General features: G+C 46.9%; 1 protein-coding gene across 1 annotated transcript in view; it reads right to left on the bottom strand.

Annotated features, from left to right (window-relative positions):
• Positions 1-6,955: 6,955 nt before the first annotated feature.
• NRP2 (neuropilin 2) overlaps positions 6,956-23,108 on the bottom strand; it is a 117,470-nt gene continuing 101,317 nt past the window's right edge. Inside the window, exons 16-17 of the mRNA XM_004459897.5 lie at positions 12,579-12,629; positions 6,956-10,227 (exon numbers count right to left, since the gene is read on the bottom strand). Of these exons, the coding sequence (XP_004459954.1) occupies positions 9,923-10,227; positions 12,579-12,629 (356 nt within the window). The 3' untranslated portion in view covers positions 6,956-9,922. The remainder of the gene's footprint in view (positions 10,228-12,578; positions 12,630-23,108) is intronic.

Here is a 23,108-nt window from a genome sequence, read left to right on the forward strand (position 1 = left end):
GAAGGCTGAGGGCAAGTCTCTGCAGTGTGCTTCTAGGAGAGACAAGCTATCTTTCTGAAGCTCAGAGCAAGCTGCCTAATGAAATGGCAGCTTTCAGCTCAGGCTGATTGCGGGGAGGCTTAATATTTAACATCTTATTGGCTGGAGAGCGTGTTGGGGTTCATGGATCCACTTGAGGTTGCCAGTTGAAACAGGAACTCCACTGCGCCTCTGGGTGGTGAGAGGCCGGGCACAGGGGGCGAGGCGGAGAAACTGGGTTTTCTCCCAGAAGGCACCGTGGAGAGCCATCCTCCCAGGCAAAGCTCAGCCCACGTGGCCCAGCCCATCTGTCCCAGGCCTCACTGTGCATTTGACTTTAAAAGCAGATCCCACTGGCTGGCCCCTCTGCATGTGAATGGCATCTTGAAGGAGCAGAAATCCCATTAAGGAAGAACTATTGACCCATCTGTCTGCGTGTTGTTGACTCTCTGCTAACCCTCCATTTGTGGGCTGTGATTTTTTAATGTGGGGAGTGGTAATTGGAGAAGGGAGATTAGAGAGAGGAATAAGGCAATGACTCCTGGTAACACTGAATAACAAGGACTTGGAGTCCACTTGATCTCTAATGTCCTTTTGGTCACCATAAAATGGAGACTCTGTCCCCATCGCTCCAGAACTTGTACACTTAGAGCGTGTCCAAACCTGGTGTGTCTGATTCATCTTAGTCATCCCACGGCCTCCAGCACAGGGTCTCTACTGGCACCTACTAGGTCCTACGGCTCTGTGTCTATATCCACTTCTATCTGTTTATCAAAAGGTTAAAAACTGAAGGGAACCTGGGTGCCAGCTGGGGCGAGGGCCAGGCACTTCCACAGGGCACTTCCCATGAGCCCAGCACGGGAAGCTAGTTATATGCACAGCTGAAAAAGACTCGGCCCGTTCTAACGGCATACCTAGGGGCCAGGCGGCAGTGGTCAGTGCTGGCACACGCTGGGCAGAAAGGATTTCATGGAGCATGTAGCTCGAACCTGCTTCCATTGGCTTGGGCTGCCCCTGCGGCCCCCTTTTTGATTAGTCTAGCTGAATTTCCTCCCCCCGCCTCGGGCTCTGCTCCCACCACGCAAACCAAATTGAAATAGTGGGGTGGCAGGCGGTGGCAGTGGGGGCAGCTTTGGGGAGGGGACTGCAGGGACCTTCCATCTTGTTAATGTAACACTTCCTTATGCGAGGGGAGCTGAGAACAGCCTGTAATGAATCTCTCCTCTGGTAATCATTCACCAGTGCGTTGTGACCTGTGTGTTTTTGCTGTGCTGCACATTTCCAGATTTTCACAGTGACTTGTCAGCACCTAGTAAAAATGAATTGGACTCGACCCATCTCTTCATGCAATGCCCTCCCCTGGCTGTCTTTCGTCTCTGCTGAAATGAGGAGGAGGTGGGGCCCCCTGGTATGGCAGCCGTCGACTCTGGGGTTGGGGTCTGCTCCCCGGCTGGTCTCACAGGTGGGTTTGTGTAGGCGTGCCAAGTCTGGGGACACTCTCGCTATGCTGAACCCCAATGCTCTGGGGTGCAAATGGCCCCAACGTGGTCCTTGCGTTTTGCACCTGTTGTTTCTTCCTGCACAATCAGATGTGCAGACAGTCTTTTCATTGGAAGGCCTGGGTGCAGACAGTGGTATAGTCAGGCATCTGGGCACCCTGTGGGTTCTTACCAACCCGGGTGTAAAGATCCAGTGATGGCAGGGGACAAGGGTATCATCTGAGTCATATGCACAAGAGTCACCATCTGCAACTGTAATTCTAGCCACGTGGTCAGTCGTAAGAAGGGCTTTATAGCCAGCTTTTACTGCATTTGTGGATCATGATGATTAAACAACAGATGGGAACCCAACCAAGATTTCTAATCCCTACCTCCTCACTGATGGGAGTGAGCGAAGGCTGAGGAAGTCACTGGGTGGCCTCTGTCTATGGTTGAAAATATAATTAGGGCAGGCTCCCCACCCTGATTTTCTGTGGCTGTCTTGCACACTCACTCTTCCCAGACCACTTGTTCTTAATAGACCACAAGCACTGATTTTCTTTTGGAAAATATGGTCCCTGAATCCAGGGAAGGTCCTAAGAGGGCCATGGTGAATAGAAAGCCCCTCAACGAGATTTTCCAGATAAAATACAGGATGCCCAGTTAAATTTGGACTTCAGATAAACAATGAAGACTTTTTTGGTATAAGTCCAAAAAATTGCAATGGACAATTTTATTTGCTAAATCTGGCATCCGTACAATTACTCCAACAGTATTTTAACCTAGATGTTATATTTAACCTAAACTATATTCAAACAGAACTAATAGTGCCTGTCTCCATGTTGGAAATTGTGGCCATAAGACACGACTCTAGGACTCTCACAGCTGCACTTCCTACTGAGGTGATACCCACGTAGATTGCTAAAACATTTACCGTTTAGTGTGTAAAAAATGGGCAGCTTGATGCCTGTCCAAAAAGGGGAATTTACACAGGTCATCCCTCCATCCATTCATTTATTCATTCTACAAACATCGATTGTGCACACATTGTAGGTACCAGGCATGAGCCAGGGTACCTGATACAAATGTGAAGGAGACACTCCTCCTTGCCCCCAGCTCTGCTCTAGCCAGATTGCCCTTGGCCTCTGCATCTTTGCACATGCTGGCCCTTCACACCCTTCCCACTCACCCTACTCAGGCTGCAGATTTCAGCTCACGTGGGATGTGATGTTCAGGGGAGTCTTTAGGCCAGGTGCCTGTTCACATGCTCTCTGCTCTCCACACTTGACCTTATTGCACTTGTCATGGTGGCTCTGATAGATTCCCCTGTGTCTCCCTCTGAAGACTGGAAGCTCCTTGAAAGCATGGGTCATACATGTCTATTTTGCCCACCATTGTCTCCGAGCACCTACCAAGGCACATAGTATTAATATTCAGTTCATATAAAATGTTGATTATATAGATGAGTATATGAATAAAATCTGCCCTTAAGAAGCTAGTGGATGAAAGACAAGTAAGTACGTCGGTTTCTTTGAAAAGAGAGAGGAAGAAAGGGCTCTGGGAAGAAAGGGCAAATCTGCCACAGGAGAGCTGGGTTTTGGAGCCAGCTCCACAACCACATCAAGCCCAAAGATGCTAACCCCACCCGTGGGAGTGTGGGCTCCCCAGGGGGATCTGAGGGGCTCTGTCCTCCCTGGTTGTACCACACAGACTCAACTGAACCACTCCAAGGACTAGGATGGGGGGCTGGGGGGGTGGTGCTCAAAATTAATTGAGCCTAAGCCCCCACCTTACAGATGTAGAGGCCTACATGCTTCATGACCTTCCCAAGATGACAGGGCTAGAAGCAGAGCCCTGGTCTCCCACCCTCCGAGACCAGAGCTCTCCCACCTCTTCAGTATGTTCCAAGTTCAAGGGGAGTGGAGCTCTGGGAATTTCAAAACTCTATAAAGGTTTCTTGGAATTCCCCCACATATCACTGGGTGTAGAAAGGGGAACGCGCAAGGAGAAGTGAGCCGACGGGGCGAGAGGAGGAACACGCTGAGGAGAGAAGGCGAATCCAGAAAGGCTCCGCTCACGCCAGCAGGGCAATCACGCGGCGGTGCGGAGGGGGCAGCCGGCGGTTGCGGGCGCGGCAAGTGCTGCACTGCAATCCCCAGCCGAGGCAGTCAAGGACTTCAGGCTGAAGATTTATTAGCCGAGCGCTGCTCCAAAACCACGCAATCTGGCCCTGGAGCCGGTTCCGCCGGGCCCGGGGGCTGCCCAGGCTGCAGCCCCCGCCGCACAGAACAGCTCGGGCTTTGTGCGCGGGCCCTGCTGGGGCCGGGCCTCTGCAGAGAGGGACCCCGCTGAGGAGACGCTGCCGAGCAGGCGACAGGATAAGAAAGGGCCCTCTCGGGCCAGGTGTGCACGTTTCCTTCACGGAAAGGTCCCTTTTTCTTACAGCACTTGTAAGGCGCCGGGGCAGGAACGGCACACACAGACCGATTGTCCTTCCGAGTCTTCTGGCAGGAAAGCGAGAGGAAACAGGTGTCAGGCTCTGGACGCGCTACAGAAAACACTTGGCTCATGGCTGGCTCCAGGGGGCTCTGGCTCTGGCCTCAAGAGAGAACTTGGAAGGCGCGTCCTTCCGCCAGGAGCCTTCCTCAGGTCACCGAGGAAACGAAGGAACGAGAGGACCAGTCTTCAGTGGCGGACGTGTGTATCCTGCGAAGGAGGCTTGGGAATTCTGAGAGGCAGAATTTGGGGGCAAGTCCCACCTTTGCCGCAGCCTTGGCCGGTCATTAGCCTTCTTAGGACCCTTCTATTTTGTGAGTGGGAAGGTCAACGCCAGCACTAACATTACTGTGAGACCCTTGGTGGACATCAAGGTAGCTCCAGGGACCCACAACAGGTAGCATTTCCTATTCTGACCATGGCCCCTTCCCACGATGGCACCCCATCTGCACACCCTACCCCCTAGGGGGAAGCGTTTTTCCCAGGATTTTGGGTTAGCTCAGCCTGGGACCAGAGCCTGAGGCCTGGGAGAGCAGGAATGGAGTCATCTTTCAACTTCTCCTGCAGGGCCTCCCCTCCCCCATCGCCACCCCCAGCGTGGCAGGGGCAGCTCGGCATCCAGATGGGGCCTGTTTCCCTCGGGGATGGTCCTGTTCCAACCTCCTTTCATTGGCCTGCCTGCCTCCCCTGAGGACTGTATAAACATTTTCAGAAGGACGCAGATAAGGCAAAAAAAATCTATGTAAACACTAAATGGCTAGGGACCAGGAGATATTATTAGTTTATTAGAGCTTTAAAAATACCCAAAAGCTCAACTAAAGCGGGGAAGAAATTTGCTTTTATTTTAACCTCTGTATTTTGTTACTGTGCTCGGGTCAGTCCATAGGACCGAATGGGGCCTCTCCTGGGACATGTGATAGCATAAAGATCGCAGAAAGGGAAGTTGCAGAGATTTGAAGTGACCTTACTGGCCAGTGAGGACTGGAAGCAGGGTGGGGTGTGTGTATGTGTGCATGCTGCCTTTCCATAAATGAATGGAAGGCTGAAGAGGGGTGCAAAGAGAGAAGAGAGACCAAACCCTCACTGGGGCCCTAAAGCCAGCTCTGATCCTGTTCTACCTGGTCCCCAACCCCTGTCAAGCACTCTTCTCTTGTTGGTAGGTCCTGGCTGCAGTGCTCTCTGCTCCTAGGAACACAGTGAACTCTTTCCAGCAGCAGAATCTTTATATGCTGCTCCTTCAGTTTGGAGAACTTTTTCCGATAGCAGATTGCTCCTTATCTGTTAGGATTTAGCTTAAATATCACCACCTCAGAGAGTCCTTCCCCGATCACCCATTTAGAAGTGACCCTTGTAATTCCCTAACGTGGTTATTGCCTTCCTAGCACTTAACCAATCCAATGTAAGCTCCAGGAGTTTCCAGAATCAGGGTGTGCTCAGAAATATTTGAATAAATGATTGAACCAAATTTCCTTTCCGGTGTGAACAGAGCCTCAGGATGGGGGTAAATGTGGGTCCAGTTCACAGCTTTGAGTGTCCCATGGGGATAGGGTTTGGGGGCTTGTAGTAAAGCTTGTCCCTCCTCCTTGCTTGTGAATTAATTGTACTAATGAGGAGTGCATTTGGTCTCTTTTTGCTTTCACTGACCAAAGCCTGGCTTGTTTTGAATCCAATAACTAACAGGCGGAAAGAATTCTAATCACATTGTGAAGCCAAGCTTCTTTTCATTTCTCCTAGACCAGTGACTTTTTTTTTTTTAACTTTTTAAAACTTAACATTTTTATTCTCCTTCCCACCCTCCCCTGCTTCCTGTGCTCATTGTCTGCTTTCTGTGTCCATTTGCTGCACGTTCTTCTGTGTATGCTGGGAGGCACTGGGAACTGATCCTGGGACCTCCCACGTAGGAGAGGCACTATTGCTTGAGCCACCTCAGCTCCCTGGTTTTCTGTGTCTCTCGTTGTCTTTGTTCTGTGTCTCTTTTTTGTTGTGTCATCTTTTTGTGCCTCTCTGCAGCACAGGTCAGCTCTCCTTCACCAGGATGCCCCCGAGACCGAACCTGGGACCGCCCCACATATGGTAGACAGAAGCCCAGTTGCTTGAGCCACATCCGCTTCGAGACCAGTGACTCTTTAAACTTGGACATGCCTCATAATCCCTGGGATGGTTCGTTAGAACACAGATCATAGGGCCCCGCCCCAGAATTTCTGATTCATTGGGTCTGGGGCAGTCCCAAAATTTACATTTCTGACAAGATGCTAATGCTGCTGGTCCAGGAAGCACACTTTGAGAAGCACTGTCATAGGCCCCGAAATCCCCAGAGATATTGACAAGCAAGTGTTTTGGAAGCAGCAAAGAATCTCAAATTGCAGGGGACTGATGAAGTCTAGGGAGGAGGAGGGTTTGGAGGGCCTTTCGTCTCTGAAATCTACCAGGCAAGACTTTGAGTTAGAGTAGCCCACCTGGCCAGGTGGCCTGTACCCACCCCCATCACATTTTAATTTTATGGAAAAAACAATCAGGGGAGTAGATATGGCTCAAGTGGTTGAGCACCTACCTTCCACATGGGAGGTCCCAGGTTTGGTTTCCTGTGCCTCCTGAGAAAACAAACAACAAGCAAAGCAAACAGAAAAACCAACTCATGGAAGCCGATGTGGCTCTGTGGTTGAGCGCCAGCTTCCCACATAGGAGGTCCAGACTGAATCCCCAGCCCCAGTACCTGAAAACAAACAAAAAACAAAACAAAACAAAATCCAAGCAGCCAATCAACCTCCTAGCTCCATTTGACTGTGTTGAGAAACACTGTTCCAAGAGAGAAACCAGCCATCCCAGTTTACCCAGGATTGAGGGGTTTCCCAGAATGTGGGACTTTTAGTGCTAAACCCAGGAAAGTCTCGGGCAAACTGGAATATTAGTCACCCTAGTCCCAAGTCTCTTTGTCTCCAATAAAGAATATGCAGAAAAATATCTCTGGTATAATAATGTTTATTTAAATAGTAATCTTAAAAAGGCTTTATACAAATCATATAAACACAGTTTGACATTGCTGTTTATTTTTTACATTGAAGAATCACAGTAAAAGCTCTCAAGTTCCCGTGATCTGGCTCAGCCAGCGAATGGTCGAATACCTTTAACTGCAAACCCTGGCAGAGTTAGCCTTCTGTGGAACAGTTTAACTTTTCCCCTTGTTTTCTTGTCGTTCAGGCCCATCCCATTGCCCCCACATCCCTGCCAACCCCCCAGCCCCACCAAAAAAGCAGCCCTGTGGTCCTGTGACCCTAGTCTGGGAGAGCATGGAGGTAATGTGTCATTCAGAACAAGGCAAAAAGGAGATCAATACTGTGAGGTGGGTTTCCCAAAGGGAACTTCTCAAGGAGACGGGTCAGCTAGTCTACCTGCAGATGAAGATAACCAGCGCACCAAGGTGCTCCCTGGCCAAGTTGGGATCGGCACAGCTGTTTGTCTTTCTGTCTTACAACAGACCAGCCTCCAGCCTTGGTGAGGTATCTACATGTAGCCCTGTGGAGCCTGCTTCCGCTCTGCACTGAGGGCCCACCCAGGGCCTCAAATCCGCCAGTGGTGAATGGATATGGGACTTTTAGGGGAACGCAGGTTGAGGGGTACCTAACTTCGAGGCGAACTGCAGGCTGGAGATAGGGCAGGTTCTTTGGGGAATTGTGAAATGGCCCACAGGGCATAAGAGGAGCAGGACACTTTCAGATTTCTCTTCTGCAGGACCCTCCTGGAAATCCCTAGGACTTGCCAGTTTCCTGAATACTGAGCTGCAATGGGAGGGTGAAGAGCAGGGTGGGCTAATTAAAATCTTGTTTCTTCTGCCTGCCCTGCTCAAAGGGGGCCTCAAGCTAAGCCCTTGAGCTTGACAGCTTTACCTTTCACCTCTAACTACCACTGTGCCAACGAGTGCCGAGATCAGCAGTACACTCAGGCCTTAGGTCAAAGTCACAATAACACCACTGAGTCCCACGTGACCACTCACATACACAGCAGATACAGAGAGCTCAAAGGCGCGACAATGACACACACATATGAATAAATAGCTGTCGATATGAACTCTCCCTCTCTGCATACAAAACACTGTGACATTACCATTTGAACTATAATTTCCATAAGTTAACATTTAAAGGAACCAGCTAGTCCCATTCACCCTTCCCCTTTCACCTGGAGTATGAGACAAATGAAATTGTAGGTGACCATAGCAGCAAAAATGGTCTGACAGTTATCCACTGATATGTAATAGGCTGGGCATAGTGGTTGGGTTTCAAATGTTTCCAGCACACAGGCAATCCTTATGTGTTAATACGGAATCAAGATTTGGGTCTTGATGTGGACAATCTTATCCTTTGCACAGTTTCATTCTATTCCTGATGCCTCCCTTTGTAGAGCAGTTGAGAGTCATCTAGGGCTATGGCTGCAGATCAGTAGCAGGGCTCATTCCATTAGCAGGTTCAGCGGAGAGTTGGGGGGGGGGGCAGGAGTGGAGCCACTGGGGGTGGGGAAGGAAGAATGCCTTAACTTGTGTGAAATTCACTGATTTTCACATAGAGGGAAAATATGTTTTTCTTCATTTTTCAAGGCACTTAATGAAAAACACGTAAATGTGTGTGTGTGTGTTTGTAAGAACTTAAGTCTCTCTGGGATGGAAGTAGTGTTAGCATTTTGGTCCACAAGGCTTCTGGTTAGAATCAGCGTGTGTATACCTTAGGTCTGACTCTCCTGAAAGCCTGCAGTGGTAGCTGTAACCCAAAGGAGAACTCAGTGTTTGCTAGCCTATCTGGAGAGACGAATTCCACAAAACGCCCCTCTCTGCACTCTGCTTGGCTTTTGCCATCACATGATCAGTTTGGACTTTGCTTTCCCTACCCACTGCCCTCCCTTCCATCCAGTCATCACCAGTTACAACACCTCACTGATGGAGAAAATACAACAATTACCAATATTCCCCTCACCCCACATCTGAGAGTATCAAACAATGCTACTTCCTGGGGCTTAGGGACCCGACAAATGTGTGTGTGTGTGTGTGTTAGAAGAACAAGGGGATGGGAAAAGAAAAGGCAAAACCACTACCAGAGGCCCCACAAGGCAAGCCCCACGGCCACACGGTCTAGATTTAACGAACGGCTCCTATTCACAAAGCACTTTAAGGCTTGTCCGCTTCTAACGTGGAGGTGCTTCTGTGGATTCTGATGTGTGAAGTTTCCGTTCTGGTTTGTTTCGAATCCCTTATAAGAAAGAGCTGTTTATGCTGACCCTAAAATGGTAATTTTCCCCTGGATAAGAAAAGTTAAAGGCAACAACATCCTACTCCAATGCTAGGACTGGAAGTGGCAGCTTGTAGGGTTGGCTGGCAGAACCTACACCACAGCAAATCCCTTAAGTCATAAGACGGTCAGGGGATGGGATAAGCTGGATGGGGGTTTTTTTTGTGTTTCATTTCTAAAGAGGGAAAGGCTGAAAAGACCCTTCACTTTTCAAGTGTTGATTAGAAAGAGAAAGCAGAGACTGAGAGCAATGCTCTGGTTCTATCACTGGAAAGGTCATTCTCCTCTTCTGCCTCTTTGAGTTACTCACAGACCAAAGAAATCAACATAAGAAAAAACTCACAAAGAAAATAGAACTGTGACCCCAAAGAGATGAGCTCCTGTCTTTGTCCCAGCAGAGAACGAGAGAACGTGGCCCCGTTCCTGCAATGTCTCGGCCACCACGGTCCTTGTCCTTGGTGCATGGCAGTAATCCCCTGTGTGGGCTGTGTCTCCCCTCCTCCCTCCGCTCGCCTGTCTGTCTTGTCCACACCTTCGGTATTCTGGATCTGTTTGATCGAGATTATGGCATTCAGTTTCCAAAGGAAAAAAAAAATGTAATCTTCACCAGCCCGTCTTGCTGGAATGAAACATCAGATGTGATTCAGGTGCAATCCGTCATGCCTCTGAGCAGCACTTCTGGTGGTTCATCTTGACCTTGTGCTTGAGGCCGTCGTAAAGCTCAAAGTTGTAGTTCTCCAGCGTCGTGCAGCTGCGGGAGCTCAGGCCTGAGTAGGAGCATGTGCAGTAGAGCAGGAGCCCCGCACATGTGGCCCCCAGGAGGACTCCAAGCGAGCTCAAGGCGATGATGGTGATGAGGATGGGATCGAGGGTGTAGAGCCAGCTCTTTTCTTTGTTGGCCGAGGGGATGCCAGACCCTGAGGTTGGGGAAGAAGAGTTGCTCCAGTCCACCTCGTATTCATCTACGATGGAAAACACATGTGAGATCGCAGGTGCTGCTGCTTTTAAAGCAAAGCCCCTGCCTGAGACTCCCCAGCCCAGCTCAGAAGCTCTTCAGAGCACGGCTGTAAGGAGCAGGAACTCGGGCGCTAGACTGCTGGGGTCCAAAGCCCAGCCCTGCCGTGTCCTAGCCATGGAAACTTGGGCAAGTTATTTAACCTCCCTGCGCCCCACTTGCCTCATCTGTAAAGTGGGGCTACTAATAAACATCCCCCTCATTTAATTCATAGTATGAGTTAATATTTGTAGAGCACTTAGATCCTGTGTTCTGGCACCTGTCTTTCTTTGCCTCCTCCCCCCTTACTTCCAGCTAAGTTAAATCAAAGGACAGGCTGGGACTATTTTCATATGTTGGGTTTTCCAAGTTAGCATTTCAGCCACACAAGCATTCGATCAACATACTAGACCTTGCTTGATATACATCTTATCTTACATTTCTGTAGCATGGCCAAGCCATGGCCACATCCATGGCCCATTTATTTGGGTCTCCTAAGAATCCCCTGGAGAAGACATGGTGATATTAAACATTTTTAATTTTTTTTACTTTTATTTTTTAAGCTTGATAACTTTTGACATACTGCCTTCCCATAATTGAACCCTAAATGGTGTCGTCTTTTTTATTTTTTTATTTTTTTTTAAAGAAACTAAGATTACAAAAATGTTACACAGAAAATATAGGGGATTCCCATATGCCCTGCTCCCTAGCCCTCCCACATTCCCTCATCAGCAACATCCTTCATTAGTGTGGTACTTTTGTCACAAGAGATGAACACATCTTGGAGCATTGCCACTAAGCGATGCTTATAGTTTACATTGTAGTTTACTCTCTCCCACGATATACATTTTTAAATAGATGAGGAAACTGAGGTTTAAAGAAGTAGGCTTGCCCGGGGTCACAGAGTTTGCAAGCAGTTAGACTAGGATTGGATCTGAGGCTTCCTGCGTCCTTGCCCCTTGTGCCTGCTGCTCCGCCATGGTGCTTTTGCTGCTTGAGCTCTGGCAGCTTCTCTGTGTAGGTCAGTGGTGCAGTTTTGCCCATAAAAGGAGTGTTGGCCTGGGCTTTGCAGAGAGAGTCTGCATTCAGTTAGCAAGGTGCTGTTTGGGTTAGTCACTCTAGTTTCTATAACTACACTTGAAGTTTTGATTAAGGTCAGGTTAAAAGCAGTTGCTGTACAAACGGCTCCTCTTAAACCCATCACTCTTGGTCTAAAGCTGCACTTTACATGGAATGCTGGTGTTGACTCTCTTGGAGCTCTATTCCGGCTCTCAGAGAAGTCTAGGGAGACCTCTGATGCTCTGAGTCTGGGGAAGAAATGACAGCTACACCTTTGCTCAGTGGCCTTCCAGGCAGCACTCCTGCTTCAGCCTCTTGAAGTTCATGCATTTGATGAAGTGGGAAATTACGGTTTGAAATAAATATGAAAAGAGAAGATGGGCAGTGTGGAAAAGAAACTTCAATCTTGCAACAAGCCCGACTGGGAGTTTTGGATAGTGTGAGAAAGGTTCTCTCCAAGCCCGGGAACCAGAAACCATGGCAGTCCTGGAAGAATATTCACGGGGACACTCGTTCATTTAGATCCTTTTTGAGAGGAGGCCAAGGGTTCAAGCAGTGACACTGACAGGGGAGCTAACCTTTCACTTCTAAACGATTCATCCAGATTTGAAGACAATCAGCGCACAACATTGCCCCAAGTGGGGAATATGTTTTCGATCAAGCAGAGGGGACTCAATAAACTTTCTAAACCTCTACATTTTCCCTTGCAAGAATAACTTACTATTTCTTTCTTCATTCTTCTCTAGAATCTTTCCACTTATATTTCTTACTGCTAGTTCTAAATTCTGACCTTCTAATTACCAGATCGTTTTTGTTGATGTATTTATTTTTTTTAAAGATTTATTTATTTAATTAATTCCCCCCCTCCCCTGGTTGTCTGTTCTTGGTGTCTATTTGCTGCGTCTTGTTTCTTTGTCCGCTTCTGTTGTCGTCAGCGGCACGGGAAGTGTGGGCGGCGCCATTCCTGGGCAGGCTGCACTTTCTTTTCACGCTGGGCGGCTTTCCTCACGGGCGCACTCCTTGCGCGTGGGGCTCCCCCACGCGGGGGACACCCTTGCGTGGCAGGGCACTCCTTGCGCGCATCAGCACTGCGCATGGCCAGCTCCACACGGGTCAAGGAGGCCCAGGGTTTGAGCCGCGGACCTCCCATATGGTAGACGGACGCCCTAACCACTGGGCCAAAGTCCGTTTCCCCTTTGTTGACGTCTTTAAAACCAACTTGAATTTCATGACTATCTGCTAAATCACAGCAATACTCACCATCAATTTCATCTTCATAGCCGTCTCTCCCATGAAGTTCTGGCATGTCCACTAAAATAAAAAAGAAAACAAACTGAATGATCAGTGGTCCTATCACACGGTTAAAAGGCAGAGATGCAATCTTTTGAAGATAGTGCCTTAGTATGGTGAGCAGTTAGAGAATCACCATCAGCTTCTAGATCATTTAGTATATAGCTCAGTGTACCCTTGCCTCTGCAAGTAACCTGTCTTTACTTCCGACAACAACCAGATGAACAGAAATAGTAAGAAAGGCCAAGTCTTCAGTGCCAGGTCAATCCTGTCACTTGCATCATTACAATGACTGTCATTCATTACCAATACAGACCTAGGTTTTATCTTAGACACCTTCAGCGGCATCTTATGGCATGATCAGTCACCATCACGATGACGTTCATTTAGGGTTGCACATCGCACCTCCTCATATGCATGCATCTAGTGGACACAAGGTACAAAGAAGGTGTCTCCTCTGATTTTTAAATAAACATGGTAATTTAAAGAGGTCACATCTCATAATTGTATATTTTAATGTAGGAGTATAACTGGAAAGAATGTCGTACAGCCTGTCCACCTCTATGAATGTATCTGTGCTAGCATCTTTTGCCTTTCCTCCCTTGGCCGTTTTTTCCTACTGGCTTTCTTAATGGTTTAGAATAGATCAAACATGGGCATCATCTGACTAGCCCAGGCTTGAACAGAGCTAAGTTGATTTACTCTGTGCTTTCTCTAGGATTATTACTGCCTATCTTTTTCTTTTTTTGTGGTCAAAATTTTGGGGGTAGTACAGTCCTCTCTATTTACAATGCTGTCCATCTTATAGAATTCGAAGCCCATGAAAATTACCTGTCAAAAAAGAGAACCAAAGATGCAGTGAAGAGCAGGTTATTATCTTTTTTTTTTGGTCTCATAAGCTAATTATGACTGTCTAGGCAGTCAGCTCAAAATGGCCCAAGTGAGTATAACTGGCTCTTTAGGAGTTTTGTTCAACTTAAAATCAGGTAAACAATCTCATGTTCAGCACTATAAATTGCTATCCAAATGTCAAGGCTTAAAACAAAACCCCAAGCCCCAAACCCAAATAGCTAAAGTATACAAGAGGAAAAAAGATCTTGAGACCAGCCCAAACTTCTCCCCCATCAGTGCATCTCAGGGAAGAGGTGCTTGACTATGACCTAGACGGAGGCTTGATCCATCACTGCCAGACTCGAAATGCAGTCTTTTCCTGGAAGCAGCGGTTTTAATCATGTTAGAAGTCTTCCTCATTGCTGGTGAAAGCTCTAGAGCACATTCTCACCCCCTCGGACTCTAGCAAGGGATGCACACAATAAGTTGCCTAGCCCCCACTTGAAAGGACCTTGGCTTTGCTGACCACACCATGTGGCACTGATCCTCCATAAATCCAGCCTGTTCCTGGCAGGCTTACAGCACAGCAACTGGCACCTGCAGGCCACGCCAGCTTCCCCACTCAATTCCCATCCTCTGCTTTATTCTCCAGGCCCCTATAAAGCAGGCTGTTTCCTTGGAATGAAGACATGAGCATGAATCAACAAGAGGCAGGTGGTGTCTGTCACAGGGATCAAATCAAGCTTGTGAAAGTCAACCCAGAGCTTTTTTTTTTTTTTTTAAACCCTATAAAAAATGAGCACAGAAGAAAACCATCACATTCCCAATAATTAATTATTTTGATGGGCTGCTCATATGTCTTAACACCTTCATGGTTCAAAGACGCAGAACATTGGATAAGAATATGTGAATCAGCAGAGGATAAGAACTGTGGGGCTCCTGCCAATAGCTTTTGGGCCAAATCCTATTCTTGCTTTTAGGGATTCTGTCCCTGCCAAGGATGAGATGAATTCTTGGAGGCTAGAATACCATCCTGCTCCATCTCATTCCCTCAGGGAAGAATTCTTAGGACACTACTGATAACCAGCTGGAAGGGGCAAATGTAGCATTGATCTTGAAGGAAGGTGAAAGGATGGTCCTGACTATGAGAACATCTTGTCCCAGGAGACCACAGCCTCCTGTCTCTGGGGCTTCTGGTCCATCCTTATCTGGAGGCAGGGGACTGGACAATATGATTGCTCAAAAACTGGTCCAGTTCTAAGGTTCTAGAAAACCAATTGCCTAGACATGACCGCAATGTCTGCACCTGGAGAATCAAAGGCTACTTAAGGTGAAGGAGAACATTTGAGAGGCTTTTTGGCGCAATGTCTGCACCTGGAGAATCAAAGGCTACTTAAGGTGAAGGAGAACATTTGAGAGGCTTTTTGTATAGTCATTGCTCCCAGGGGTTTGGGTGAGTGGGATGGGGTCGAAAAAAGGATAAGTTAATCAACATTTTCAAAAGCACATCTGTTCACCAAGCCTTAAAGGAAGAATGGCACGCTGGGGAAAACCCAAATAAAGGGAACATTTGTACAAAAAGCAATTTACTTTGATAGCAATTTTCGGTAGTCTCCTTGCTAATATTCCTGATATCCATGTTTGATGAAGAGCTTTCTCTCTCAAAAGCCTCTTTGCCCTTCAAAGACCACTTTCCTTTTCTGGTGAGCCGGGTAGATAAACCTCAGCCTGTTTCCTCAGGATGCTGGCACAGTGGAGTGTGATTTTCCACTAGGTCCCCATGGTTCTAGCAAAGAAAAGGCAAGAATGGAGTTTGGTAGCTGCTGGGAGGAAATCCAGGGGAGAAAGGTATCCGTCCTGCATGTGGGACAGGAGAAAGAAGTGATGAGCTAGGAGTTCAAGGCAGGAAAGAGAGGCATAACCTTCCCGGGTAGAGAAAATGGCTGCCACAGGACGGTAGACCATCTGGGAAACTGAGGCAGATAGCAAGAGAGAGTGGGGGCCATGGACTTGGAATTTTGTTTTGCGTATTTTTTTTAAATGGGGAAAAACTTGGAAAGGACCTTCTAGGACTCTGTTTTAGTGGGTGGGTGGGTGGTCTGTGAGTGGGAACTAGGCGAAGGAGGGTGGAATGGGTCACGCTTCTAGGAGAACACAGATCAGGAATGGGTCTTACCACCCACATGACTTACACTTTCAACCTTTGTGCTCACATGGCCCCGTTTCCTTCTGGACCGCTGTGTAGACTCAATCTCAGGCCAGTCTGTGTCCAAAGCTTGAATCCTGACTCTCGATACTACATTAGGACCAGAGGAGATCCCTACGACTGGCCTCAAGTTCTTCTTCTGTCGGGGAACACCGCAGCTACCACTATATCATCACTACCCCCTCCAGTAGGGAAAAGGGTCAGCCTGCTCTTGAACCACAGCTTGCTGGATACACATTCTCTGGCTGTTCGCTGCATCACTGGCTCAGAGGTGTGGTTTCTCGTGAATGTGAAAAGATGGTGATTTGAGATTTGGGGCTTCACACTTACCCCTCATAGGCCTTATTCAGAGAGGGAGGGTTGATTTACATTGGTCTTCAAAGGACAGTCCTCATTTACCAACTAACCAACCAAACATCACTTAGCGAGAGGGCTCACTACGTGTCCAGGAACCATACTAGACTCTGGCTGAATAAAGATGCCAGGGGCCAGTCTCTACCATCAGGGACCTTCAGTGTGGTTGGCAGCGAAGACTTATCCGTGCCAAGCCAGCATAAGGGAAGGTGGGGTGTTTGTGGATGAGACTCCACATGCTGCCAGAGTCCACGGAAAGGACTGTGCCAATGAGGCTAGGCTGTTGAAGGGAAGGAAAACTTGGGGAGCCTCAGAATTGAGGGGGAGTACCATTCCTTTATCTGTTCTCTTGGTAGGACTGGGTTCAAATGAAGCAACTGAGCCTTTACCATACACGGATGATTTTTGCTTGTGTTCATTTTTACCAGACCCACTAAGGAATTCAAAACGATTGCCTTGCCAGGCCACAAATCTTCCTCCCTTTTGTTCTCTCCGTGCATGTCCCAGCCCCCTCTCCCCTTCACCAGCTGCTGAAACCAGCATAGTGAGAGGAAGAGGTGAACCAACGAGGGACTGGAAGGGTGGTTAACAGTTAGAGTAATCAATCGTGGCAGAGTGGCCGCTGCCTAAAAAAAAAAAGAAAGAAAAACCCAACTCAGCAAAACCTGTCATTGTCATCCTAAGATTGAAGTCTCCAGGCTGAAAAGCCCCCTTGTTTCCCCAGGTGGGTTAGGTACATAGTGAAGACAGATTCAAAGTCTCGCCCATCTCCTATTGTCCTGATTTTTCAGAGTGAGAGACTCACAGTGACTAGTTATTAAAACACTCACCAGACTGTTTCAGGAACTCCCTCCATCCTGGAAAAGTCAAATATTCTCTATTGTCCTTGGAAATAAATTGCAACACTGCAGCACAAATGGTGAACAGCCATACCCAGACACAAACCAAACCTACTCAAATGAAAGACATTTCTCCTCGAGGGGTCTGGAACCCTGCCTGGTGTTGTAAGACCACACATGCTCTTCGGGGGCAACGCCCCCGTGACACTTCCAACCTGCAGCCGGGAAATTCCCTACCGAGTGTGATTTAGATCTCAAACAAGAACGCTTGCTCTCTCACAGCCCTTCTCAGTCTGTGTCTCTTACACACACACATACTTTATCTTTCCTCTCTCCTTCATTTCCTTCCTTCTTTTCTCTTAAATTAAAATTCTTTGGGGTTAGCATGGCTTCATTAGTTTACTTTTCTACTGTTTCTTACAATAAAAAATCCCAACTTCTTCTTTCACCACTCCTTCTATGTTGTGGTTTGCTGCGAGGGTATTGGCCTTGGCATCACTCTGTTTGCTCTCTGCATTGTAAGGGGAGGTTCACAAGATTGCTAGGAGAGCAAGAAGCCACCCCAAACCACTGTCTCCTTTTAGAGAAATGATTTATGACAGCTAGTCCTTGGGTCACTTCTATACAGACAATCTCAGGACATTGATCTGCATTGCTTTTTGGGTTTTTTTAAGAGTCCCTTCCATGCCGACTCTGAGCAGTGGATTAAGAAGCCTGGTGGAAGCTGATGATGGGTTTGCCATCCAGAATGTGGAGCAGAGACACTCAAAGACCCCTTCAGCACCAGCCTTGCTGAGCAGGGATGCAGCACAGGGTACAGGGAGCACTGGGCTGAGAGCAGGGTGCCAATTTCTGGTCTGGGGCCTACTACTTGCCCTGGTTGGAAGAGCCTGGACAAGTCATGGAATCTCTCTGAGTCTCAGTTTGGTTCTATGTAAAGTAACCTCTGATGGTCTTCCCTGTGCTAAAATCCTGCAGTTTTACAGGAAGACAGTGAGAGGCGTGTGAAGACCTTTCCCATGAGGGCCATCTGAAGAGCACTGCTGGAGCAAGGTGGACAAGGTGCCTCTCCCCAACCCCGAAACGGCTCCCTTGTCTGTCTGTTCACTGTTTTGCACTTGTTGTCTGTTTTTTTTTTTTAATCTTTAGGAAGCACTGGGAACTGGACAGGGACCTCCCATGTGGGAGGCTGGCACTCAGCTGCCTGAGCCACACTCAGTCCCTGCTTGTTTTGTTTTGTTTTGTTTTTGCTTGTTGTCTGCTCATTGGTTTGTTTGTTTGCTTTTTTCGGGCTCACTGTCTGCTTATTGTTTTTGCTCATTGTTTGCTTGTCTTTTTTAGAAGGCACCGGGAATTGAACCTGGGACCTCCCATGTGAGAGGTGGGTGCTCAACTGTTTGAACCACATCCACTCCCTGACAAGGTGACTTCTAAACAAAAGGGTTCCATTGTCCCACACTGCTCCTTGCCCCATTCTTCACCCCAGGTCTGTCATATTCCAGAAGTAGCAGCTCCCTGAAGTCTTTTGTCTAAGGTGTGTGTGGAAAGAGAAGATCATAAGAACAGGTGAAGGAGAGGCATGAGGGTCCGTATTTTCAATACTTGCCATTTTTGCTTAGGAACTAATCCTGGTAACTGGTAATCCAGGAACTGATAAACAGGCTAAATTGTGTCCCAAGGTTCATGCCTCCACCTTAACTGAGGTTGGGCTGATAAAACATTATGAAAAGCTAGTCTCAACGTGCCCACTTAACCCACCGAACTTCAACTAGTCTTTAGAACCAGGATCTAAGAGCCTCTTATACATAGGAAACCATTGAAATCACTTACTTTCAACGTACCAGGCATCATCACTTCTATTTTAAAGGTGAAGAAATTGAGGATGGAGGGTAGAAAAATGCAGTAAGTCATTTGAAAAAATCATCGGTAGAACTGAGCGTAAAGCACAGATTTTCAACACCTTGTTTAGGGCCTGTGATTTATTTGGGATAAGTTCTTGGCCATGTAGAGCCTTTACTGAATGTCATTCTGAGTTCCTGAGACCCCTGAGTCAGCTAAATCACTGGCTTATTCAGATGGGAGTAGCCTTCAGAAAATTCTCTCAGCCATTTTGTTTTGATCCCAGCAGGAAACCCAACACTGAAACCTAAATAAATGAGAACTACTGAAGGACTAAGGAGCTATTTCTTGGCCTTTCAAAGTGTTTAATTCAGTTTAACATTTAGTATTGGCTGAAGTCCCCTCTCCCTACCAACACACACTTAATTTCCCTAATTCAGTTTGTTCATCCCCAGTTGTGATAAGGAGCCAGAAGTTCAGATGCTGATCTCAACTTTGCCAAGTCTCCTCCATTAGAAAGTCGGGCTATTTGAGAACCATTCATCCCTTGCTGGGTTTGGCTTGAGTTTAGAAACAGCATCAGAAGAAGCTTTATCATGGGTTTTTATATCTTGGGACACAGCCATATCTATGCAAGGTCATGGAAAAAAAACATTTCAAATGTTTTCAAGCTGAAAAAGAAAAGGGGGCTTGGTTGGAGATTATTGAAAGAGTTTGATCTTGAATCTAGCCATTATATTCTATTATTTCTAGTTGGATAACTAGAAGGAAAGACAAAAAATGGATTGGAAATACTGACTGCAAACAAGAAAGCTGTGAAATGACCTAATAATACTTTCAAGTGTGGAGGTGGATGAGCAGCTGAGGCCAGAATGGCTCCACTGAGTCCCAACAATGGCGTGAAAAGAAGAAAAATGCAGCCAGAGAAATGTTTAGCTAGAAAGATAGGCTTCATGATCATACGAGCTGGAAAAACCCAGCAGCACTGATGGAGAAAAGTCCTGGAATCTCTCTTTTGCCTTAGGTCTTTGAAAAGTCAGAGACGTTCTCTATTGTTATAGATAGTCCTGTCAATCAAAAATAGGTTCTTTACACTTTCGTTAAGGAAAAACAGCAAATTTCAGGGAAAAGTTTTCCCCACTCCCCCTCTGTGGTTGAATTGTGTCCCTCCAAAAGATATATTCAAGTCCTAAACGTTGGTACCTGTGTATGTGACTGTATTTGGAAAAGAAGGATCTTTGCAGTTAGGAGGAGGTCCTACTGGATTAGGAGGAGCCTTAAATTCAGTGACTGGTAACCTTGTAAGAGGAGAGGACAAAGAGACACAGATACACAGTGGGGACATCATGTGATGATGGAGGCAGCAACTGGAGTGATGCACCTGCAAGTCTGGCAGCCACCAGCGGCTGGGAGAGAGACAAGGAGCTGGCTTTCCCTCAGAACCCCCAGAAGGAACCAGCCCTACTGACATCTTAATTTCAGAGTTCTGGCCTCCAGAACAGGAGAAATTTCTGTTGTTTTCAGCCACCCAGTTTGTGGTACTTTGTTACGCAGCCCTAGAAAGCTAATACACTCTGTAATCTTATTTTTTCCCCCATGAGATGTTAAGATGTAAGTTTTATTTCTTTATATTTCAGGGAGTTCTTCTCAGAGGGCTTCGGTATGTCTCTTCTCTGCCAGTGTCAATATTCAAGAAGACGTGTGCATACTAGAAATACTGCTCAGGTGGAGTAATTTGGAACTACCTAGATCAAGGGAGAGCATAGAGTCAAAGAAACAAAACTACACCCACTTACACTGTGGAAAATGATGTGAATTGCCTAAGTTCAAAAGCCAGACTCTTTTTTTTTACCCCTTCTGGACAGGAATGAATGAATGAAAAGTGGTAAGATTTTAGAGGTGCCAAAAAGGTACTCTCTGTGCCCATGCAAGAGGAGATTTCTCCAGCAGATTGCTGATGACCAAAGGACTGAAATTATACCACATTAGAATAATCCCTCTGGCTTTAGGTTTGGAAGAAATGACGAATTAAGTCTGCTCAGACATTTACGCCTTCGTAAAAGAATCTAACCCAGGCTTTTCTGAGAGATGGCTTTGGAGGAGGGAGGACAAAGAAAGGGTTAGGATGGCAAGAGCAGAAGAGAAGAAAAGGGATCACCTAGAGAGGTGGAAGGTGGAGAAAGGGGAGGGTGGTTGAAGCTGAACTACTCTTGGCACAAAGGACAGAAGACCATGGTCTTCCCTGGTGGGATGGTGGCCCTACCAGGTCCAGGGTGATGCCAGCGTGTGGGATTCCCAGGGATTTCCATGAACACTATTATTATTGAGCATGCACTTGGCCTGTAGTTAACCAACGCTAATGAGGCACCTCTGGGGCCTCGACACACCTGTGCTGGCCCATCCAGCTCCAAATGACTGTCTTTCCACTCTCAGTAACAGCTGCCCTAGAGAAGCACTGGCTAAGCCCACACCAGCCTTCACTGTTCTTAGGCAATAAGAAAACACAAAGGGACAAAAAAGGGACTTTAACAGACTGTGCTAAAATGAGGCCTCACGAAGCAGCAGGCCAGCTGGGAGCTGGACGTTGGTCAAGGCCATCCCTGATCAAAACTTTCTCCTCACTCCCAACATTACTAGAGCTGGCTACTCTTTAAACGTTATAGAGAACTCTAGTCCAGGCATCCTGTTAATGAGTCCTGCTGCCTGAGAATGAAAGTGACTGCTGTTGTTGAAAGTCAAGACATGGGACACTATCGTTCCAGTTCTGGACCAACATCTTTGCTTTTGAGAATGTTAGTTAATCGCATTAAAAGGGCTCAATTTTGTACAACTGGCTTTTTCTTTTCACAAGTTAGAGTATTTCTAGTCCCTCCAGACCACACACTCACACTGCTTTCTTTCCCATGCCATCCAGAATTATACACCTAATCCTGATGCCCAAGAGTGGCACATTCTCCTGATCCTCTCATCTTGGTGCACAAGAGAGATTAGGAAGTGCTCTTGGAGCACTGTCGTTTCTGAAGAACAGGTCCTTTGGCTTCTCCTCCACCCATTACTCCTTGCCGGAGCCGTTTGGGGCTAGTAGCTTTGCCTACACATATAAATATCCCACCAGAAAACAACCTCGCTGCCTGGCGCATTTCCTCGGGGGACAGCAGCCCTGAAGCACCTCCCAGATGCCTTCTTTCAGCCTGGAGGACCTGCTCCTCTGGAGTGGGGCCAAAGGAATTGAGACTTTCTCTTGACCTGTGGGTCGGCCTGTGGCTGCTAGAATATTTTAGTCTGCAGCACAATATTGTGCACTGACCTTACAAGATGTTTTGTACATGAATTTTTTAGTAGAAAACATAAATAAATAACAGTGAGGCACAGCACAGTCACTCTTTGAAGAAACCAACCGAGTGGAACTCATTAATCATGGAAAACAGGACTGCCCGCTGAACCCGGGGAGAGAATGAACCACTGGGCCACAGCTGCCACAGCTCTGGTGAGCTGCCACACAGAGCCAGGCCCATTTTCTCCACAAATTGGTAGTGTAGGAAAAGAAAACAACAAGTCCTGGAAAAACACGCCCTGTGATTAAAATTCCCTTCAGCTAAAACCACTCTAACCTTCCTTGCCCATTTAAGAGAAAGAGAAATAGTCACAGAGATGATGTGGCTTGTGCAAATGTTGCAGGAGACATAATCCAGGATGTCCGCAAGTCTCCTTTACCCTCCCAAATGGGGGTAGGTTGATTTTTAAAAGTAAACCTCAACCATTTGCAGCATCTATTAAAATAGAAACAGGTATGCCACCTAACCCAGAAATTCTCTGCTAGGGAAACAAGTGCACAAAGAGGCAAATTCAAGGATGTTCATTGCAGTATTGTTTATAACAGCAAAAAAACTAGATATAACCTAACTGTTCACCAATAGGGGAGCAGTTAATAAACTCGGCACATTAACATGACAAGAAATGCCATGCAACAGCTTAAAAAGATGGGTAAATGTATATTATTGAAGTATCTTCGAGAAGTTGTCAAATGAAAAAAAGGAAATTGCACAACAGTGAGAGTCAACACTGTGATACCATTTATACAAACAAAACAAAACCCCAAACATCAACCAAACCACCTAATTCTAGATGAACAAAATGTTTTGTAAAGCAAAGACAAAGGCCTGGAAATGGATTAAACCATCTCCCAGGGTTACCTCTGAGGAGGAGAATGGAGTTGGTTAACAGTAAAGTGGAGTCTTGCTTTTTCTTTATTATTTGCACTTTTTAGGGATGTAGTCATGTTATCACTTGTGAATTGGAAAAAAAAAGAAACCCAGTCAATTACTGTTCTGCAGTTTTCCACAACTTTCTTTAGTATCAATAATCACTATGGAAATGGTCCTCCAAGAAAAGTTATTTCCCCACCCAACATCCAGTTCTGTCTCCTGCTCT

Source organism: Dasypus novemcinctus, chromosome 7, assembly GCF_030445035.2.
Source record: "Dasypus novemcinctus isolate mDasNov1 chromosome 7, mDasNov1.1.hap2, whole genome shotgun sequence".
Taxonomy (NCBI): domain Eukaryota; kingdom Metazoa; phylum Chordata; class Mammalia; order Cingulata; family Dasypodidae; genus Dasypus; species Dasypus novemcinctus.